General features: G+C 34.3%; 1 protein-coding gene across 2 annotated transcripts in view; it reads right to left on the bottom strand.

The window, feature by feature from the left end:
• The window catches only part of PDHX (pyruvate dehydrogenase complex component X), a 76005-nt gene that overhangs the window by 17220 nt on the left and 36579 nt on the right, over positions 1-22206 (bottom strand). For both annotated transcript variants that reach the window (XR_003004124.1, XM_024752607.1), the window contains exons 4-7: positions 16159-16358; positions 13267-13365; positions 6170-6344; positions 4409-4556 (exon numbers count right to left, since the gene is read on the bottom strand). Coding sequence is in view for 1 of the 2 variants with exons in the window: in XM_024752607.1 (XP_024608375.1) it covers positions 4409-4556; positions 6170-6344; positions 13267-13365; positions 16159-16358 (622 nt within the window). In the remaining variant the exon portion in view is untranslated. The remainder of the gene's footprint in view (positions 1-4408; positions 4557-6169; positions 6345-13266; positions 13366-16158; positions 16359-22206) is intronic.

Raw genomic sequence — 22206 nt, 5'->3', positions numbered from 1 at the left:
CAGATTTCCAATGTAGATGAAACAGCCTTCTATTGAAAGATGTCATCTAGGACTTCATAGCTAGAGAAAGTCAGTGCTGGCCTCAAAACTTCAAAGGATAGGCTGACTCTCCGGTTAGGCAGCTGGTGACTTTAAGTTGAAGCCAGGGCTCATTCACCATTCCGAAAATCCTAGGGCCCTTAAGAATTATGCTAAATCTACTCTGTCTGTGCTCTATATATAAATGGAACAAAAAAGCCTGTATGACAGCATACAGTTTACATACTGTTTACAAAACAGTTTACTGAATATTTTAAGCTCCCGGTGGAGACCTACTGCTCAGAAAAAAAGATTCATCTTAAAATATGATTGCTCGCTGACAATGCACCACGTCACCCAAGAGCTCTGACGGAGATGTACAACAAGATCAATGTTGTTTTCATGCCTGCTAACAATCCATTATGCAGCCCGCGGATCAAACATAATTTCGACTTTCAAGTCCTTGTAAGAAACATTTCATAAGGCTACAGCTGCCATATATAGTGATTCCTCTGATGGACTTGGGCAAAGTAGGTTGAAAAACTTTGGAAAGGATTCACTATTCTAGCTGCCATTAAGAACATTTGTAATTCATGGAAAGAGGTCAAAATATCAACATTAGCAGGAGTTTGGAAGCTGATTCCAATCCTCATGAATGACTTTGAGGGGTTCAAGACTTCAGTGGAGGAAATAACTGCAGATGTGGAAGAAACAGCAAGAAAACTAGAAGTAGAACCTGAAGATATGACTGAATTGCTGCAATCTCATGATAAAACTTGAACAGACGAGGAGTTGCTTCTTACTGATAAGGAAGGAAAGTGGTTTCTTGAGATGGAATCTACTGGTGAAGATGCTGTGAAGACTGTAGAAATGACAACAAAGGATTCAGAATATTACATAAACTTAGTTGATAAGCAGCAGCAGGGTTTGAGAAGATTGACTCCGCTTTTGAAAGAAGCTCCACTGTGGACAAAATGCTATCAAACAGCATCGCTGCTACATAGAGTCGTTTGTGAGAGGAGAGTCAGTCAATCAATGTAGCAAACTTCACTGCTGTCTTATTCTTTTAAAAATGCCCACAGCCACCCCACCCTTCAGCAACTCCCACCCTGATCAGTCCACAGCACTCAACATCAAGGCAAGACCCTCCACCAGCTGAAGGCTCAGATGGTGGTTAGCATTTTTAGCAATAAAGCATTGTTAGACATAATGCTGCTGCACACTTAACAGACTATAGTATAGTGTAACATTACTTTTACATGCACGGGAAAACCCCCCCAAAAAAAGTGTGACTTGCTTTATTGAAATATTTGCTTTATTGTGGTGGTCTGGAACTGAACTCATGATATCTGTGAGGCATAAAGATACACATACATTCAGAGTAAAAAGATCTAAAAAGACATAATATAAAAACACTAATCAGAGAAATCTGGAATGCCTATACAAATATCAGGCAAAGGAGGTTTGAGGATAAGGAATATTATACCAGGAACAAACAGGACATAACATGATGGGTCTATTCACCAAGAAAACATAAAAATCCTAAATGTGTATATGCCTAATAACAGACCTTCAAAATACACGAAGCAAAAACTGATAAAAACTAAGAGGGGAAACAGAGAAATTTACAATTATAATTAAGGATTTTAACACTTGTCTTTCAAGAATTAATAAAACAAAGAGACAGGAAATCAGTAAGTTTACAGAAGGTAAGAACAATAGTATCAACCAACTTCACCTAACCAACATTCATAAAACACTCCTCAAAAGTAGGACACACATTCTTTTCAAGGACACTAACCTTTGTGCTCCATTGCCTGTGCTTAGTTGTGCTGGCTCTGCACCTTTGTAAAAGAATATTGCCTAAAGCCTGAAATATACATAATAGCCCTTTCTCAATGCTCTGCAGGCAGAGGCTTGAACTTTAAAGGTGTAACACTTTTCCATTCACATAGAGATAAAAAGTTGCAGAGCAGAAAGCAATTGCCTTATTGGAGGTTTACAGGAACATTTTGACCAGACCCACCCTGGCACTGTAAGAACAAAGGATTCCAGCACATCCCCTACCCTTTTAGTATAAAAGAAGCCTGAATTCTAACTCGGGTAAGATGGTTCTTTGGGACACAGTCTGCCATCTTCTTGGTCTGCTGACTTTCTGAATAAAGTGCTATTACTTGCCCTAACATCTCGTCTCTCAATTTACTGGCGTGTTGTGCAGTGAGCAGTATGAGCTTGGACCAGGTAACATTATGACTATAAAATAAATCTCAACAAACTTAAAAAGATTTAAATCATACAAAGTGTCTTCTCTAAACACAGTGGAGTTAAACTAGAAATCATAAAAGAAAGAAAAGTGAAAAGTCCCTAAATATTTGGAAATTATACTTATACTTCTAAATAACTGATTAATCAAAAAAGAAATCACAAGGGAAATTTGAAAACATCTTGAACTGAGTAGGAAGGAAAATAAAACATGCCAAAATTTATGGGATACAGCTGAAGCACTGCTTAAACTTAAAAGTATCATATGCTTACGTTAGAAATAAAGTTTATTATATTATATTGACATCGATTTTCACCTTAAGAAACTAGGGAAAAAAAGGGCAAACTAAACCCAAAGCAAATAGAAAAAATGAAATAATAAAGATGAGAGTAAAAATCAATAAAAACAAAATTATAGAAATAGAAAAAGTTAGTAAAATCAAATAACTGATTCTTTAAAGAGATCAATAAAATTGATAAACCTCTTGCCAGACTGACCAAGAAAGTTAGAAGACAAACCACTAATATAAAAAATGGTAATCTCATCTCCTTTACAGTCATCCCTCCGTATCCGAGGGGAACTGGTTTCAGGACACCCCTTGGATACCAAAATCCGAGAATGTTCAAGTCCCTTGCATGAAATGGTGTAGTATTTGCATATAACCTACATGCATCCTCCCGTAAACTTTAAATCTCTAGAATACTAGTAATAGTTAATATGATGTAAATGCTATGTAAATAGTTACCAGTGCATGGCAAATTCAAGTTCTGCTTTTTGGAGCTTTCAGGAATTAAAAAAAAATATGGTTGGTTTAATTCACAGATGCAGAAGCTGTGAATATGAACGGCCAACTGTATACATAGATGTTAAAAGTATAATAAGGTAATATGATCAACTTAATGCCAATAAATTTGATAACTTAGAAGACATAAACAAATTCCTTGAAAAACGCAAGCTACCAAAGGTCATTCAGGAAAAAATAATAACTCTTAATCTATTTTAAAAGTTGAATTTGTAGTTAAAAATCCCCATAAAGAAAATGGCGGTCCTAAAAAGCTTCATTGGTAAATTCTACCGAACAATTAAAAAACAAGTAAAACCAATTCTACTCAAACTCTTCCAGAAAATAAAGGAGTAAGAAACATTTCCCAACTTATTCTGTGATAACAAACCCAGTAAAAAAAAAAAAAAAAAACTCAATAAAAGAAAAACGACAGACTAGTATTTCTCATGTACACAGGTGTAAAGATTCTTAGCTAAATTTTAGAAAATGGGATCAAGCAATATATGAGAAAAGTTATAATGATTAAATGAATTTTAATCTCACTCACTAATGAGGACTCACTCATGTAAACAAGGGTGATTCAACATTTGAAATCAACCAATGTAATTCATCATATTAACAAGGAAAGAAAAGGTTACTTCAAAAGATACACAAAAAGTATTTGAAAAAACTTAACATCCATTCATGCTTAAAATTCTTGGCAAATTAGGAATACAAATTTCTTCAACACGAAGAAGGGAATCTTCCAAAAAATCAACAGCTAACGTTAAAGACTGAATGCTTTCACCCAAGATCAAGAACAAGGCAGGAATGTTTGCTTTTATCACATACTGATCACTGTAACAGAGGTCCTAGACAGTGCAATAAGGCAAGAAAATGAAATAAAGCCATACAGATTGGAAAGAAAAAAATAAAACATCAGATCATTCTAAAAATTTATATGTCTCTCAGCAACCTTAGTTTTAATAGATTTGGAGAAGGAACATTACAAATTTAATAACATGAAAGTACATTTTGAAGAGGAACTAAAAGTTAAAATGTATAAAGAGTCATATCTAAGATATATTTACAATCTAAAACATTCTTAAATCAGTTTTGGATTTTATACTTTCTAAAATGTTAAGAACTGCTTCTTCAGATATCGTACCAAAAAGTATGACGTATTCAATACTATGTAACCAATTTATTATAGGAAAAGAGAACCAATTCTCTTCTAGGGCTAAAATATGCCCAGATGATGAAACTGATGGAAAAAGCTACACAATGTGCATTTCATAAATAAAAGATCTCATAATAGTTAGTTTAGCATGTGTATTACATTAAATAAACTCAACTTTACTAACCTCTGACCAGATTTTGCCTAACTTTTAAAACAGCTCCAAGGTCACAGTCAGTAGTAGCATATGCATGAGGTACAGTACGTTTAGATTCAGTTAACCTCTTGGCAATAACTCTTCTAATATTGCTAGTAGGGATTTCAGTGAACGTGCCCTGCAAAGAATAACATGTTCGTTAAACCATAAATAGAATTGGAAAAAACAAGCAAACAAACTGTAACTGAAATCCAGTCTCAATGACCTAACTTATGAAAATAAAAATTAATACAGTAAAACTGTTATGAAAAATTCTTAGTATAAGAAGAAATATAAGAAATCTGAGGAATTTTAACTTTATAGTATATGACTGTAGAAAAAAAGCAGAAAAATTCATGTTTCAGTTGTGAATGGAACATCTATGTTACCATGTTTAAGATGATTAAAAAGAAATGTACCAAATCATGAATAAACCCCTCATGGGTGTGCTTATTGAGATATCACCTACAAGCCTGTAAGTAGCTTCTGTTACAAACATCACTTCTTAATAAAACTCAAGGCAATCAATAAATCAACAACTACAGGCAATTTTTACTTGTAAAAATGGCACACATGAGAAAAAGGTAATTCAAAATACTAGATAATCTGCCAAATTATTTCTATTTTGGTTTGTAATTAAAAAATCACATGAGCATCTTATTTCCAAGAAACTCATAAAGTATGAATGGGATAATAAAATCTTCCTGTAACTTTACTGTAGCTTTTCCATTCTGTTCCTTGAACTGCTAACAAAAACATGATGGACCTTAAATTATGTCTAATTCCTTCTTTGTCCTTCACTCCATTCTGGGGCTGGATTACAATCACTTACGATAATACAAATTAGCCAAAAGTACAGCTGACTTCTTTTTTTATAAATGCTTTCTGTGGGAATTAAACATCTTATGTTAGCAAAATACTTGATCAAATAAAATAAATGCTGTCTACATACTGTAAGAATTTTAAAGGTTTATCTTTCAAATTTGAATAACTTACTTTTTAAAGAAATAAGATTTTATTACTCATAAACTTTTGTGTATGTAGTCACGAATCATTAATGTACATTTAAAAAATCTGTTTCTCGTGAAACTTGTACTGTTTTTAATTCTTTTAAAATACTATATTGGAATATATTTCTCCATCAGAAAAAGCAGTGTAGGTTTATTTATTTATTTTTTTCAGTGCCCATTCAGCTTTAAACAAACCTGATTATCTTGCATTTCTTCTGATGGGAAGCAAATGACATAAAAGGTACTAAGAAAGGGAGACAGAGAGGCAAAATGGAGTAATTTGAAAACAAAAAAGGGCTATTACATGTATCCAAGAAGTAAAGAATGATTAGCTATACAATCTCTATAGTTCTTCACAGTAAGACTATCAACTCCCTTAGTCAAAAAATAAAACGTATGCACAAAAGGGAGCTGGTATCAGCTACCAATTATTAGTATCACACCCAAGAAAAAAAAGACATGAAAAGTATCACGATTATACAGCATATACATGGCACTGACACTGTGGAACTTGTGGCAAATTTAAATTGAATCATAATTCTATTTGGAAGTTATTAGCACTGTACAAACAAATCTGGTTTATGGAAATGTGCAAAACAAAACATTTAGAGAATTTTTGTCTTCATCACTTTGAGCTACTACTATATGGACTGGTAAAAGAACTCATGAAACATAGAGTAATGGTTCTTATTTTCTCTCTCGCTTAAATCTGAAAAATAAAAATCTACTCAGATGACATTACCGCTACATTAGGCTGTCCAGGAGTTGATACTGGAGGGATCATTGGCCGGGGATAAGATGGCCTGGCTGTGGCCTGTGGGGGTAAAGACGCTGTGGGAATGGTTGGCAGGGCTGGGGTGGGTCTGGATTCAGTGATCTTGCCCATCTGTTTCAACTGGACCAGTTTAAGAGCATCCCTGGAGATAAGAAGGGAGTTAGATAACCATGATTAGCAACCAGGAATATAAGAACGTTCAGAAAATGGAGGCCAGATGTGAAGGGAAAATAAAGAAATATACTGATGGCAAGGCTATAATGCAAAACGATTTGAGCTAGACAAGAAAATCTTGTCTCTTACCTGTTCTACTGATTCATATTTGTCCAATGGCTACAATATTTGCACATTTTAAAAATAAAACAACAAACAGATTTTATCAAAGTATTGGGTGTAGACAGTTATTTTTTAAAGGAAAATCAGTCTTTCTTTCTGGGGGCAGTGTCTTTTGGTAGATGAGCAATTCATAAATTAAGCTATACCCCCATTCATGGTATTTGTGAAATAATTTTCATATAGCATTCAGAAAGTGTCAAGCTTACTGTACCTATGACTTTCATTAGAATATTTACTAAAGCATTGTTTATCCTGGTGCAAATTAAGCTTGTTTATGGCCAGGAAATCATACCTCAAATGCTATCAGCACAATCTAATGTAATAAACCTAAGCCATAGCAGCATTTAGAATGAAAAATAACTAAACAAGTAACAGACTTGCCTTTGTATTATTCTGCAAAACAAAGGTGTCTTTGTTTATTAAAAGGATATAATTAGACTACTATTCAAACTCTCAATCCATTCGAAGTTACAGTGGTATAAAGTCATGTACTTCCTTAAACAAAACAGCTTTTTCAAAAATTTTAATCTGACAATTCTAAAGTACTTAAAAATGTTTTAAATCTAAAAATTTTTTTAAATGAAAAAGGTTTTACATAGTCTAAAAACAACTTCAGGGTAACACAAATCTAAAGGCAAATTATATTTTTAAAATTTCTTAAACACAGTTAATGATTTGATATTATCACATACTAGGCAGAACTCTGAGATGGCCCCAATATTCCTGTTCCTGGTGTACATACCCCATATAATCTCTCTTGAGTGTGGGTGGGCCTGTGAATATGACAGATGTCACTGCCATGATTAGGTTACATTACATGACAAAGGTGATGGATTTTGTAGACATAATTAAGGTCCCAAAGCAGCTGACACTGAGTTAATCAAAAGGCAAACTATCCCGAAAGGGTCAGACATATCAGGTAAGTTCTTTAAAAGGAACAGGGAATTCCTAAAAGAAGAAATTTGAATGGCGATTCTCCTGCTTGCTCTGGAGAAGCAAACAGGCGTTTATGAACTGTCTATGGAGGTGACCTCGTGGCAAAGACCTGAAGGAGGCCTCCAGGAGGTGACAGCAATCCTTGGATGACAGCAAGCAAGAAAACAGGGCTCGTCAGACTCCTACTACCCCAAGGAACTGAATTCTGCCGACAACCATGTGAACCTGGAAGAGGGCTCCAACCTTCAGATGAGACCCTAGCCCTGGCTGACACCTTGATTTCAGCCTTGTGAGACCATGAGCTGGAAACCCAGTCATGCTGGACCAGGACTTCTGACCCACAGCACTGCTAGATAATAAGTGGGTGTTGTTTTAAGCTACTAAGTTTGTTGCAATTTGTCATGCAGCAATAGAAAATTGACACAGGCAGGAATGCTCTAGCTTGGGGAGGCATCATGGGAGGGATCTCCCAATGTGTACTGGTACATTTTTAAGGAAGGAGAGTCTATGGTTTTTATATCAGGTCCAGAAAGGGATACATGAACTTAACATTAAGTGCAAGTAAGTTACTTGTTTCAAAATTAAAGAGCTGACATTTAAGATAAGAGGTCAGACTGACAAAGAAATCTTAAAGGTTGTATCATCCTTGATCTTTAAGTACTGAAAGAGGGAATAGAAGTGGAAAAGTGAGTCTCTTGTGTATGTACTGTGGTTATGTTAATGTAATCTTACACCAGCCATGTGAGGGAGGTATTATTACTCCCACTTTATAAATGAGTAAGTAGGTTCAAAGAGGTTAAATTCCATTTCTAAGTCAGTAGTTCTCAAGCACCTACTCTACTCTAGGTGTTGAAAATATAATGTTAAAACACTTCCCAACAAGGAGTGTTATTCTATAGGAGAGTCATACATTAAGCAAGTAAACAAATGAACAGATAGTGAAGAAAATAAAGCAGAGTAATGAGATTGAGAGCCATGAGTGAGAGGAGGTGTTACTTTAAAACAGGGCGGTCAGGGAAGGACTGAAGAAATAATATTTCTGTGGACGGACATGAAGGACCAAGTCTCAAGAACAGCTGGGAAAAGCATGTTTCTAGGCAGAGAACAGCAAGTGTAAAGGCAGGGAAATTAGGGCTTCTAAGAACAGAAGGAAGCCCAGCGTAGAAGGAGGGCAGTGAACAAAGTGGAGAGGGTTTAAAGGTGAAGCTGAAGAGGTAGGCAGCTAGGAGCTGCCAGGGCTGGGACCAAACCTGGGTATGGCCAACTCCAAAGCCTGTGTATTTCCTACTACCTTTCTAATACCTGTGCAGAGTATGCCAATTAAACTAGGCAGAGTCGGAACAATTTTTTCTCAGAAGAAAAGGCTAGAATAGAAAGAATTAAATGAGCATATCTCAGATTAACAGCAATTCTGTGATTGAATGAAGAATAGTTATCTACCCAGTCTGAAGTAGCTAAAAGTAGGACCTCCAGACAAAGGCCCTTCACCTACCACACAAAAAGTAACAGGGACATAACTAGAGGCAAGCCTGGTTCTCCAAGGGTGAGGCACAAACCTGATGGTAATGGCAGAAAGACTGAGTGTCCTGGGGAATGAGCTTATGTGCTCTTAAGGCTTTTTAACAGCAAGCTTACTCCTATTTGGAAGTTAATTTTAAATTTACTTATGACATTTATAACCCAAAGCACCATTTTTCCAGTTAATTGTTATAACATTTACATGTGAAGTAAATGACTGCCCTACAATTCCTGGGGATTTATGTCATGAGTCAAAACCTTGGCCACATAGATAAAAGTGTGAGCATTGATATAAGATAAGGCCTTTTGTTTTAGAAAAATGCCTTTAACAAAAGATATTTCGCGTTTAAGAGCTGTTACAAGCCACAGTCTAACATTACTAGTCCCCTTTCACCATATAAGGTAACTAAATACACCTCTCTAACAAAATCTATTATTAATCTGGGTTTTAAAGTTTAGCATCAGAATGGCATATACAAAACACATTGATTTCTTTATACAGGGATCATTAGTGTACCCGCAGTAATCGGTTAAAAACAAACAAACCAACAAACAACAACAACAGAAAACAATGAACACTTGAGGAGACTAAAAAAATCTAAAATAATGCCTGAATACATTCTACTTTAAAAAAGGTTGGTCACACTAAATAGACATATTCTTATTTCACTATCAGCATTACTATTACTTACTATTTTTATCAAGAAAAGGCAGTTTAGGTTCATCCCTAAAAGTAAGTAGGAGTCATCAATCATAAACAAGCAGAAAAGCAATTCTGGCCATGGGCTCACAGTAAACTTTTATTGCTGATTTTACACTTATAAACCTCATAAAGTATGAATTTTAATTATTGTTTAATAACAGCCAATAATTTAGTTTCTGTAATGCAGAGAAAGATTTTTAATGATTTCTGTCCATTAAGTAATTAATCAGTCTAAGCTTGAAGAATCAGGTAGATATTAAAAGCTATAAAAATTAGAGAAAAACTGATACACCATTCACTTCTGCTTTGGGCATTCACTTAAGGCAGAACCTTCTCTACCAGATCCCTTAAGTCATTTGAGTGTGCTACGAATTAGTTTTAAAAAGAAGTATCACTGAAAACATACTAGACATGACTGTCATGCCTACTATATTTGTGATGCTGTGATACGAACACAAACATTAGCTACAAGTATGACTTCAGACGTAGATATGCCAAAGAAGTTAGGCTATAGGCCAAGAACCTCCAACAGTGTCCCTGGCACTTGTTTTCCTAAAACAGTTACATGTACAGGCAAAGCAAAGTCTACATGCTTTTGCACAACATATACTCTGAGCAATATGCTTGCTTTCATGCAACATTAAAATAGCAACCATGACACTTATGGTTTTCTTCATAAATACAATGGGTCAGAGACACCTCCTCAGTTCTTGCAACTGACTTTTCTCTTCTACTTGCACTTTCAGTTGACAAGGTAAGAAGGAAGGATGTCTCTCATTATTTCAAGAACGTGTGCTAAGGTATTTGGGGCACAGCTTATGCTGAAGGCTGCAATTTGTCAGTCTTACCAGAAGATGACATTTCTGTAGATGACACGAGGACAAATTTTTTTTCCAAAGCTCACCTCAGTGTTTAACTTGAAACAAGGTATCTTTAGTAGTATACAAAGTAAATATTCTCAATAATGCATGCTTTAAGGATCCATTTTCCTCATGATATCTTTTGTAATATGTCACATTTTAAAGACCGAAGGGTGACCCTCTTATAGTAGGGAGTTAAAGGGCAGGGAAAGGACTGGGTAATAGGCAGACAAAGATAGCAAAGATATCAAAATCATAACTCTGTAATAGTGCTTCCTTAGGGTATCCAACAAGATAACACCATTCTGTCCTCCTTAGGAGATGTCAGACTACTATGATAACTTTCAACTTGGGTTTAAAAAAGATACTTGTTCATCGTATATGTATTAAGCACATACGGAAAGAGAAGGGAAAGAAAAAACTCTACTTCTTTACCCCACTGCCGTCACACCACTGATTTGCCCTCTAAACGGTCACTAATCACCAACTTCAAGAGCCTTTTCTCAGAGCCCTTCCTCCTTGACTTATATCCATCTCCTAGGTATCCTCCAACACAGAAATTTTTGCCTTCTAAAATGTTTACCTACTGATGATCTCAACTGTAACTATCACTTTATTATCTATCAAACCTACCTCTCTAGTACCAAACTATCTCCCAAGATGCATCTTCACCTCACTGATTCTAATATCTGGATTGTCAGCACTGACAATAAGCTTCAAACCAAACACATTAGTTATTCCACAAAGACAAATACTTCTGCAAATCCCTTATGTCTATTTATGGGGCCAAAATGTCATCACCTGGAACAGAATCCCAGGTTCTTCCCTTGACTCATTGCTATCCTGGTCTGTGCTCTACATTCTATCCTTTACAGGCTTCTGGATTTTCTCCTTATAATGCTGTATCCATCAGTGATCTCTCTTTTAGGTTCCTACCCACATTTGAGTATTCATTCTCTCTTAGCTAGACTACTTTATGAGCCTATTAATTTATCTCCTTACCTCAATTTTTTTTTTTGCTCCAATTTATCTTTCACAAATTTGCAAAATTGATCTTTCTAAGTTACATCTATGGTTATTTTACATTTCACCAAATCTTCAACAATTAATGAATTAAATATAGACTCTTTATCTTATCCCTCAGATATATATCGGTAAGTCTACCATGTTATAAAGAAAGTTGTTTTCTCCCATTTTTACAGACAGAGACTTTTTCATAAGGTATGGACTGGTAGAAGATTAACAAAATTAAGATACAAGTAGTATATACTAAATAAGGATTAATGTGGGGAAAAAACTAGGCTTAACTACGTATCAGGATTCTTTATTTTAATTTTTTATGGCTAAGTGAAACTTTTAAGTCTTTTAATTAAAAATCCACAGTCCAGGATGTTGCCTTTCAGCCAGGGGTCAGAACAGCTGATTTCCAACTCATGTGAGTATGTTGGCACAAACTTCACACTATATAAGAAAACCACACACACCTGTCTGATTAACAAATCAGCAAGGCTGAAGTACAGATAAATGAGGATATCTAAGAATTAAAGTGTATTGCTTTCATTAAAAGAAATATCCAACAATAAACCAATGCTTTAATGAAGAGTAAAATAATCCAATGAAAAGAAAGAAAAGTCACCTGGTCTGCCACTTAATAATTTCATGACTTTGCTCTACCTCACCTCGTAAAAATTTCTGCCCAATACTACTGATCAATTTTATCAATAGTAGATAAACAGGGAATAAGCATATTGCTTTAAAACATTAACTCAATTTGAAAATTTAATATTACTCTAGTAGAAATGTGGCAGACACCACTATAGCAATTTCACATTAGCTCATATGCCTATTTGATTAACCTCTGTCTTCCTCACCAGACTAATTTTCAATAGAGCAGGGGTCATCTGTTTTAACATATTCTTGAAAGACACAAAAGTTAAACGAATAGAAACACATAGTGTTCTTGAACAGGAAGACTCAACATCATAAAGATTTCACTTCTCCCAAAGTTAATTTAAAATGTGCTACAATCCCAATAAAAAGAACATAGTCTTTTCCTGCCCAACCCCACCAGTAGGGCTAGACAAATTGTTTAAAATTCATTTGGAAGAATAGTAAAATAAAAATAAACCAAGAAAACTGGTTTACTGAAAAAGAAGAGAAAGGATAGCTCTATCAGATTTTAAAGCTTACTATAAAATATTTCTAATTAGGAGTGTGGTCCTAAAAAAGTGAGGTACTAATTCACGGACAGACTGAGAAACAGAATAGAAAAGAAAATCCAAAATGAGACCCAACTGCCTATGGAAATTGCTTTGATCGTACACGTGAGCAAAATCCAAATGGGTTAAGAATGAATTTTTTTCTTAAACTATGCTTCAGAAATTTAAATGTGATTGCATGATTATTTCATACAAACTTAAAAACAATATAAAGATTCACCATTTTGCACTCTAATTTTCTCCATTTATCATCATTTCTAAGGTTCTGGCTTAGTTATCAAATTAGAACTATTTTTCAGTAACGCTGCAATTATTCAAAAAACAACCCTTGCATAAAATACATTTTATGCTGACAAAAGCAATTAAAAGTACAAAAGAACAGTGTATTTCCTTTTAAATCTTAACACTAAATTAGCCCTTCTTTAAATACTTTCAGAAAAAGATGATCATGATAAATAATGGAACTGGTTATTACAAAAAGCACACACATACTCTTTAGTGAATATCCCCCGAGGGCCAGTGGCTGTGCCCTGGTTAGCATCCAGTGCGTGTTTTTCCAGAATATTGCGGGCAGCTGGACTTAAACGGAACCTAAAGAAAACATGAAAATTAATGGAACCAATGAACACTTATATTTGATTCAAATATATCTAAATGTCCACAGTTTTGCTGAGAATTAGAAAAATTAAAACATAATAAAGCTAAAATGACTCCCATAGATAGTGACAGTCAAATAAATTAATCTGTACTAACCTGGTTTATTTTACTATGAAAACATTTTCATACAAATTTAACTAGTTATTATTTCAAAACACTTTTAATAAGAATAAATATTCATAGGGAGAAAGCTTCTATTTTGACGAATCACTTTTCACATGGCTCCTCACCACATAACATACATCAATAAGAAACTATGTTGCTCCTTCATGGTTTTTTTTTATTATAGTAAAATGTATGTAAAATTTACCATTTTAAGCATTTTTAGGTGTTATAATTGAGTGGGATTAAGTACAATTACAATGTTGTACAACCATCACCACCACCCATCTCCAGAACTTTATCATTCTCCCAAAATGAAGCTCTGTACCAATTAAACAGTAACTCCCCATCCCTCCCAGCCCCTGGCAACCATCATTCTACTCTCTATCCTTACTAATTTGACTACTCTAGGTAACTCATATAAATGAAATCATTCATCATTTGTCCTTTTGTGATTGGTTTATTTTACCTAGCATATCTTCAAGGTTCGTCCATGTTACAGTATGTGTCAGCATTTCCTTCCTTTTTAAGACTAACATTCCATTGTATATATATAGCACATTTTAGACATACGGGATGTTTCCATCTTTTGGCAATTGTGAATGCTGCTGCTATGAGCATGGGTATATAAATATCTCTTCAAGACCCTGCTTTTAATTCTTTTGAGTATATCCAGAAAAGGAAGTGCTGGATAATATGGTAATTCTATTTTTAATATTTTGAGGCACTGCAATTCTGTTTTCCAGAGTGACTGCACCATTTTACATTCCCACCAACAGTGCACAGAAATACTAATTTCTCTATATCCTCAGCAACACTTGTTATTTTCTGTTTTGCGTTTTTTTTTTCTTGTTTTTAGATAACAGCCACTTTAATTAGTGCAAAGTGATATCTCATTGTGGTTTTGATTTGCAGTTCCCTAACATCTTTTTATGTGTTTACTGATCATATGTACATCTTCTTTGGAAGAAATGCACACTCGAGTCCTCTGCCCACTTAAATTGGGTTGTTTTGTTGTTGTTGTTGAATTACATCTTAACATATTTTTTCAAGTCCTTAGTATTTACATGCAAGCATTTTTACTTTATATATAAAGAAGAGAGGCAAACACAATTATGTTGATTCTACAGACAAGGAAGCTGAGACACACACCAATAGGTCACATGAATAAGTGTCTACTCTTCAAATAAGACCTTTAAGCCTAATAGCAAACACAAATAACTACACAGTCATATTTTTAAAAATGAGTAAAATGGGCTAGATCCAGAAGTTTATAACTCCGAAAAGGAGAGGAACAAATGTGGCATTTTCTGCATTTCTGGGAAACAGCTCTAGTTGATATGGGCTCAATGGTACCAAATCTTCAGATTTTTCAAGAGTCAGTTTCCAGATGCGCAGGCTCAGTGGCCATGGCTCACGGGCCCAGCCGCTCCGCGGCATGTGGGATCTTCCCAGACCAGGGCACGAACCCGTGTCCCCTGCATCGGCAGGAGGACTCTCAACCACTGCGTCACTAGGGAAGCCCTGAAATTTTAGGTTTTAATGTAAGATTAGCTAGTAACAAACCAACTGAAAAAAATTTTTTAAATCACTACATGGGCCAACACTGTTCAGGTTCACAGGTCAGCTGTTTTTAAACTACACCATGGGGTTTCAGACCCATGTAAATTTCTAACGCTGGATATTAACAAAATCACAAAGTATACTACCTTTGCAAAAGGGAAAAGAGCATTAAGTACCAAGCATCCATGAGCCTACCTTGTGATTTTCATGGAAAATAGAGGAGTCAAGGCAATGGAGTCAGAAATACTGTGTATGATAATGGAAAGTTAAAACTCAGTACTTCAAACACACTGGCAACTTCTTCTAACAAGAACTGACAATGGTAAACGACTGGAAAAAAATATAAAAATGAAAGCATCTGCATTTTTATTTACGCTCAAAAGCATTCTTAATAGGACCATTTTTCTAAAAAGAACTTTTTTTACAAAAAAAAGGAATTTCATATAATTATAGAGAATATTAAAATAAATAAATAAAACATAATTTTCAGAGTCCATCGATTAAAGTTATGGAAAGCTAAAGTGAAACGATGTTTACTAAGTATATCTGTTGTTACAGAACAACTGGACAAAATCGAGCTCTAATACATGTCAGAAACTCAAATGCAGGGTAGTTAGAAAAGGAAGGCATGTTAAAATGCTAATTTCATTTTATATCAGCTATACATTTGAAACTGTAATTCACATTACAGCAATTAGGATTCCACAAATGAGAACACAATATGAAGTTTGGTACACTGAATTCCATTCTGGAATCCTAAAACCTAACTCAAGCTCAGTGGGGACACAGGCTGTTTGTCTTTTTCTCTACAAGGTGTACAGGGCCTTCACAGTACCTGGAATATAGTAGGTATTCAATACTATTTGTCTGTGGAATAAACAATGATGGTAAAATAATCATTCCTAGACCTCAGTTTCCTAAGAGAAAAAAAGGGAAGAGCAGCAACTTCCTACTTAATGTACAAAGGAGTTTTAAAAAGGATAATGATTAAAATACTCAAAAAGTTGCTGTAACTTTTTTTTTTTTTTTTTTAAATAACATCATTCAAATAAACATACTCACTGTAGTTTTCCCGGTGTGTGTTCCTTTTTGACAGGGGCAGAAATCTGTGGTTCTGGTGAAGGGCAAGGCACTGATGGTTTTGAAGCTGGTGACGAAGGACCTATATCTTTGGGAATTTCAACATGTTTCCAATCTTCTCCTTCTTCAACTAGCAAACCAATTAGTGAACCTAGCCGTATATTTTTAGATCCTTCTGCAACCTATATTTTAAAAAGAAAAAAATTGCAGAGATGGAAAGACTCATGACTTCATGAAGTAAGTTTATTCCTTGGATAATTCTGTACCAGTTAGAAATCTCTCTTAACATGAGCTAAAATCTACACCTGAGCTAGCCTGCCTCCGCCTTTCATGTGCCTTGCCTACCTTCCCGCACTTACCCCTTTCTTCACTACTCTCCTCCTTCCAGTTACTGATTCTACCTCCTGAAAAAAAAACAAAAAACCAAAAATCTAGAATCTCTTCTCTTTCCGACAGGCTTCAAATATATAAGAGCTACCATTACCATCTTCCTCTTGATGTCATTCAGTACAAATCCAAAACAGGAGTTGGAGTAACATATCTTAACTATTGGTCTTTCCCAGACAGTTTCCACAATGGCTTAGAGAATTCCAAGATTTCATAAGGGATTAATTCCTTCAAATAAGTCATATTTATGAAAATTAATTTAAAGTAAGATCTTTTCAGTAAACTTAGTCTCTGGAAAAAAGGACGTCCCATTGTATAGACAGAATTGGTTGACTACTGTGGTTAATAATGTTAAATATACTTTCCACATTTCTCTATATTTAATTTCTTCCCTGTATGTATATTTGCAAGACCTAAGAAATAAAATAAAAACTTCATGAATTTTCTGTAAGTACATAAGAAACATGGTGGTGTCTCAGCTGACCACTTTTTCATAGATATTGCCAACTAAAAACATACATAAGATCGAAGATGATTTTTTTAAACTCAAATATATTTTAAGCATTTCAGCAGCATTAATTTATAAAGAAAGAGTTGATTCTTATTTACTTATTACAAGAAGTCCCTAGAGAACCTTCAGATGATAATATAAGTTCAGTACTGGAAGAAAATGTCATTCCTTCAAAGTTTTCTATTGTTCCCTTTCAATTACTTTAAATAAGGTTCATTAGAGATGTAATCTAATGAATAATAGAATGACAGACTGCAGGACAGTCACTAGTATAGTAATTATAAGTAAAAGCATAACTCTTAGAATGGGTTTGACATTTTCTAAGTAACAGTAATTTTCATGGTTATTAATATGTGCACTATTAAAATAATAAGGCATAAATTCTGAGAGTTAGGAAGCTTTCTAAGTTTACTAACTACTGATGGAGAAGAACAGTAAATATACGAAAGAAATGGGTATGTAAAACTAAATAAGGATGTTTAATGAATTGTGGCTGAGGAAAGAAAAATGCTAAACAACCCAAGAACAGTTTGTTTAGTTGTTCATCACATACTAAAAAGTTTCACTTCTGTGGACTGCTCATTTTTCTTTACTAGTCAAAAAGATGAGTTAAGATTACTAATGGGTTAATACTTTTTCTTCTTCTGAAAATGTCTATTTACCTGCTTATGAACTGCTAACTCAAAATCACAAAGTAAAATGATCAATTTTCTTAAAAAATTGATAGAAGAAAGCATTAAGTGATATGAAGTACACTTGATGTTAATTCCTATCAAAACTGAACCAGAAATAGGATCAATATCCAAGTTCAAAGAATCTCACTCAAATAAAAAGCATTATTTAAAAAAAGGAAAGTTTTATTTTAAAAATATCAATAGGTTTCTAAAACCTGAATCAGATACTATGTAGAATCTGAAACTGACACCTCACCTTGTTTCATTTACTACAATAAATCATATAAATGATTCCGTATATACCCTACTTATTGACACCTTCACAAGTGGGCAATAATGAGCATTTAGTATCATTTCCATTTTTACCATATCTAAGTATCAAGTAAATTTTATTTTTAACTACTCAATATTTTTCCATTAAAAAATGACACGATGAAACATGAAATCCAAATACCATGAATAATGATATACTACCACACAACCTGAACATATTAATAGAAGTTATAAGAAAATAATGCCTATTATAGTTCCATTTAAAGTCATTAAAATCACTATACAAATTTAAAATCACTTCTCTTTCTATTCCCTTAGTGCAATAAGAGATCTTTTAGAGGCGTGCTAGTTTCCTGTAGATATTTGCTTATGTTGCGGTCAGCAAATATTTAAAATTTGTGTAGACTCAGTAACAGAAGAATATGCTCTTTTCAAACCTGTGCTGAGAAACCAAATGAGCCTTTGTTACTGCTCCCTCTAAGATAGCACTGTGGATGCGCTTTGCTCCACTACAGCATCTGGAGCTTTGTGACACCTCAGAGGCCCAGGTCTTTTCCCAGGCATTTGACTTACTTGATCGAAATTCTCCCTTACTCTTGTGTCACTGATTTAATATTAAATGCAAGATTTTTTACACTTAGTTCTGCTAAAACAGCCCATTAATGCTCAAATATTCGATCTGGAGTCTGTCATTTAAACTACTAGCCTTCCCTCGCAGTTTTCTATAGGCTCCCTGGGCTTCAATGCTGGCTCTGCTACTTACTAGTTATGTGACCTTGGTGAGGTTTCTTTATCTCACCATGCCTGTTTCTTCATCTGTAAAATGGAAATAATAATAGTAACTACTTCACAGAATTATCATAAGAAATAAATGAGTTATATACAAGACACTCAGAATAGTACCAGACATCTAGTGAGTACCACATAAATTGGAAAGATGCTATTATTATGATTGCGGTGGTGTTTTCCTCCAAGTTATTTTTAAAACAAAAATATACTCAACATGGATCAAGACTGAACTACAGAGGACTGTCCCCATTTGGAAGGGCTGGAAATTCATATCGAAAGGCCCAGCATGAGGCTGGGTAAACAGCGACATGTGAGACATTGAGACAAACTATTTCTGCGACAAACTATTTCTCAATATACATATACCTATAGAGTCTGAATTCTATCCCTAGGCCCAGACCCCTGGTATGAGTCCTCTTTACCAGAGACATCCCCCAAAGCTGAAATGTATTATCTGCAAATGTGCTAAATACAGCCCCCTTAATAAGCTCCAGTGTACCCAAGGATATGAGATGCTAAAGACACAAAATATCTACAGCAGTATTTCGCAACAGAGAAATTGTTTGAGAGGGTTCATTCCATTAAAGGTGCTGGTAAATACTGTCTGCTTTGATTCTGGCATTAAAAAATAATCAGTAAGTTAAGAAATTATTTAAATATTTTTCTTCTTTAAAACAGAACAGTTTGAGAGCTGCTAAGTGAGTACTGAAGGAACATGCACAATGGTTAGTGGAGATAAGCTGAGTAACATGACTGGCTTAGTTGGTTTGCAAACAGTACAGATCTTCCATCATAGCTTGAACCATTATACAGTTTTAACTTGTTTTTATTCTTTAATATATATATTTAACTTATATACACTATGAACTTTGGTTTAAAAGGAAGACACATAGAAACAATGAAGCAGAAAACAAATCAATGACAAGCTAAAATGCAGAGGGGAGGAGAGACATCCACTAAGTCCTTGAATACCAGTTTGCCTGGTACTCAAGTGCTGGGCACCGTTCTAGCACAGTATTAACTCATTTAATTCTCTTAAAAACCTTATGAAGTGCTATTATTATTCCCATTTACATATAAGGAAACTGAGGCAGAGAAAGGTTAAATAACTTGCTCAAGGTCACAGGGCTAGTTAGCAAGGAGCCAATGCAGTGTGACACTAGAGACAACATTCAATATGATCAGTACCCAATCTGTAAATTATATTCGCTCAATCAAAATGATCATACAGCACCTCAAGACACTGCTACTATTTTTACAAAGAAGCTTAGAAAGGAAGAGTAGATTATAAATGATTTAGCTTTTAATTCATAGGGAACATAGACTCATTTACTACTTCAATGTCATTTACCCATTTCAGTATTAAAAAAATTAGAACTGAGAGTATCTCCCAATTAGTAGAATTTGCTCTGAGCTTTGAGAGGGTATTTTCTCAGTTAAAAATATTATGGTCTACAGAGTGGAATCAACTGAAGGTCTTACAATTTCAAATTTCAACCATTAACTTTCAAACTACAAAATGCAATGCTGAAGGAGACTGCAGGCAATTTAATAAAAAATAATGGAGGGGAGGAGGGAATCTAACAAAAAAATAAAACCTTATTGAAAAAATCCATTCTTTCGAAAACATCAGGGACACAGTACTGGAGTGAGAAACAAGAAATTGATTGAATTTGATGAACAATACCAAAAATAATTATGATCTGTTGTTTTTGTAATATTCAGATGATCAATAAAGAGTTTTTTAAAAATCTGTTTTAATATCCATGGCTGGTAGGTTTCAGAAAGAATTCTGTTTTTGAAAATTGTTTTGAAGAGTAACGGCCTACCAATAAAATAAAACTCTATCAATGAATGCATTGCCAGTCAATAAACTAAAATTTTCTAAAATTATGTAAGTTTAAATATTTTTTTAATTATATAAGTTTAAATAATCCTAACATCCTACGCCCTCCTCACCCTCAAAAGTATCCTGACTTGTACGACAAATTATATAGTAACCCTAAATACATTTGAAGCCAAACTACACAATCTCTAATAAACTCTCCAAAAATGTCATCCTAATATTCGATTATATTACCATGTAAAACACCTGCTATCCAATTTGCTGAATAAATTTAAGACTAAACTTATGAACTGATATATGTGTAATAATGTAAGGTTTTTGCATGACAACTTACTAGTGATTAAATGAGAATTTAACAACTCTCCAATTAACTTAATTGGAAATAAATCATAAAATTACATGGATACCAATTATTCTTTATTAATATTATTAAGAGCTTCTAAGCTTTTTTTCTGGCTCTAATTGAAATGTAATAATATTATTTTACATTTAAAATGGAATTCAGAGGTAAAAATTATGAGTACAAAGAAAAGAATAAGATTGGGAGGAGAGAGAGAGTATAAAAACCTCTCACAGACTATGGAAATAAATCCCTATGAATAGCAAAATAGGTTATAATTCCTAATCTTTCAAAATGTGGGCAAACTAAAAACTAGAGTTTTATATCATCACTTGCCTTTTAAGAAGCTCAATTATCCAACTCCTTGATGCTGAAAGTAAAAATCTCTTATATGTATCCCTTTAAAAATCATTTATTATGTGTGCTAAAATATGAGGATTATTCCACATTGAAAGACAAAGTTGTAACTTGCTAGTGGGGTGGTTGAGAATGGAGTGGGGTGAAAGGCTAAAAAAAAAAGACAAAAACAAAACACTATCAGTAAAACCACCATAATTTTTTTCTCCATTTTTTCCCCATAAAATTGCACACATTGTGACATGAATATACTCCTATTCCTATTATCCAAAATGCATGTGGAATAATAATAAAGCACAAAGCCCTAAACTACATACAGTCTTTGGCAAGGAAATAGCTCTCTGTGCCGCTAAAGCTGCTGTCAATCACACCCCCCACACCGCTTCAGAGCTCTGGGGCCAGATGAACAGTCACCACTGACCTATGACATCATTAATAATCTGAAATGCATTACTAAGTACCTGAGTGGAAAATGCTGTCAATTCTGGAAGACTTTCACAGCCAAACAATCCAGAACTGGGGCCAAAAACACAGCTTGCCAAAAGCACACACAATAAAATGTAGTTGCGTTTATTACATATGGTAATTCAAACAACCTTTTTCCATTTCAAAATGCTGCATAAATTAGTGAAAGAAACTACTTTTGGTATGAACATTTATTTTTTCCTAGTTATTAAGGTACAGAAATTTTAGCCTTCCACTCACATTTCCTCCTAGGAAGTATATGTTCAACAATGTGTTTTAACATGGCTATTAATATTGAAGATGACAAGGAAGTTTGACAAATTAGAATGTAAAAAATAAAATATCAAGTATGACATCCCAAGGTATGGTCTTTGAATAGAATGTATGA

This window comes from Neophocaena asiaeorientalis, unplaced genomic scaffold, assembly GCF_003031525.2.
Source record: "Neophocaena asiaeorientalis asiaeorientalis breed wild unplaced genomic scaffold, Neophocaena_asiaeorientalis_V1.1 scaffold196, whole genome shotgun sequence".
NCBI classification, from domain to species: Eukaryota; Metazoa; Chordata; class Mammalia; order Artiodactyla; family Phocoenidae; genus Neophocaena; species Neophocaena asiaeorientalis.
The sequence above is the reverse complement of the archived record's forward strand: the minus strand, read 5'-3'. Positions and strand labels throughout refer to the sequence as shown.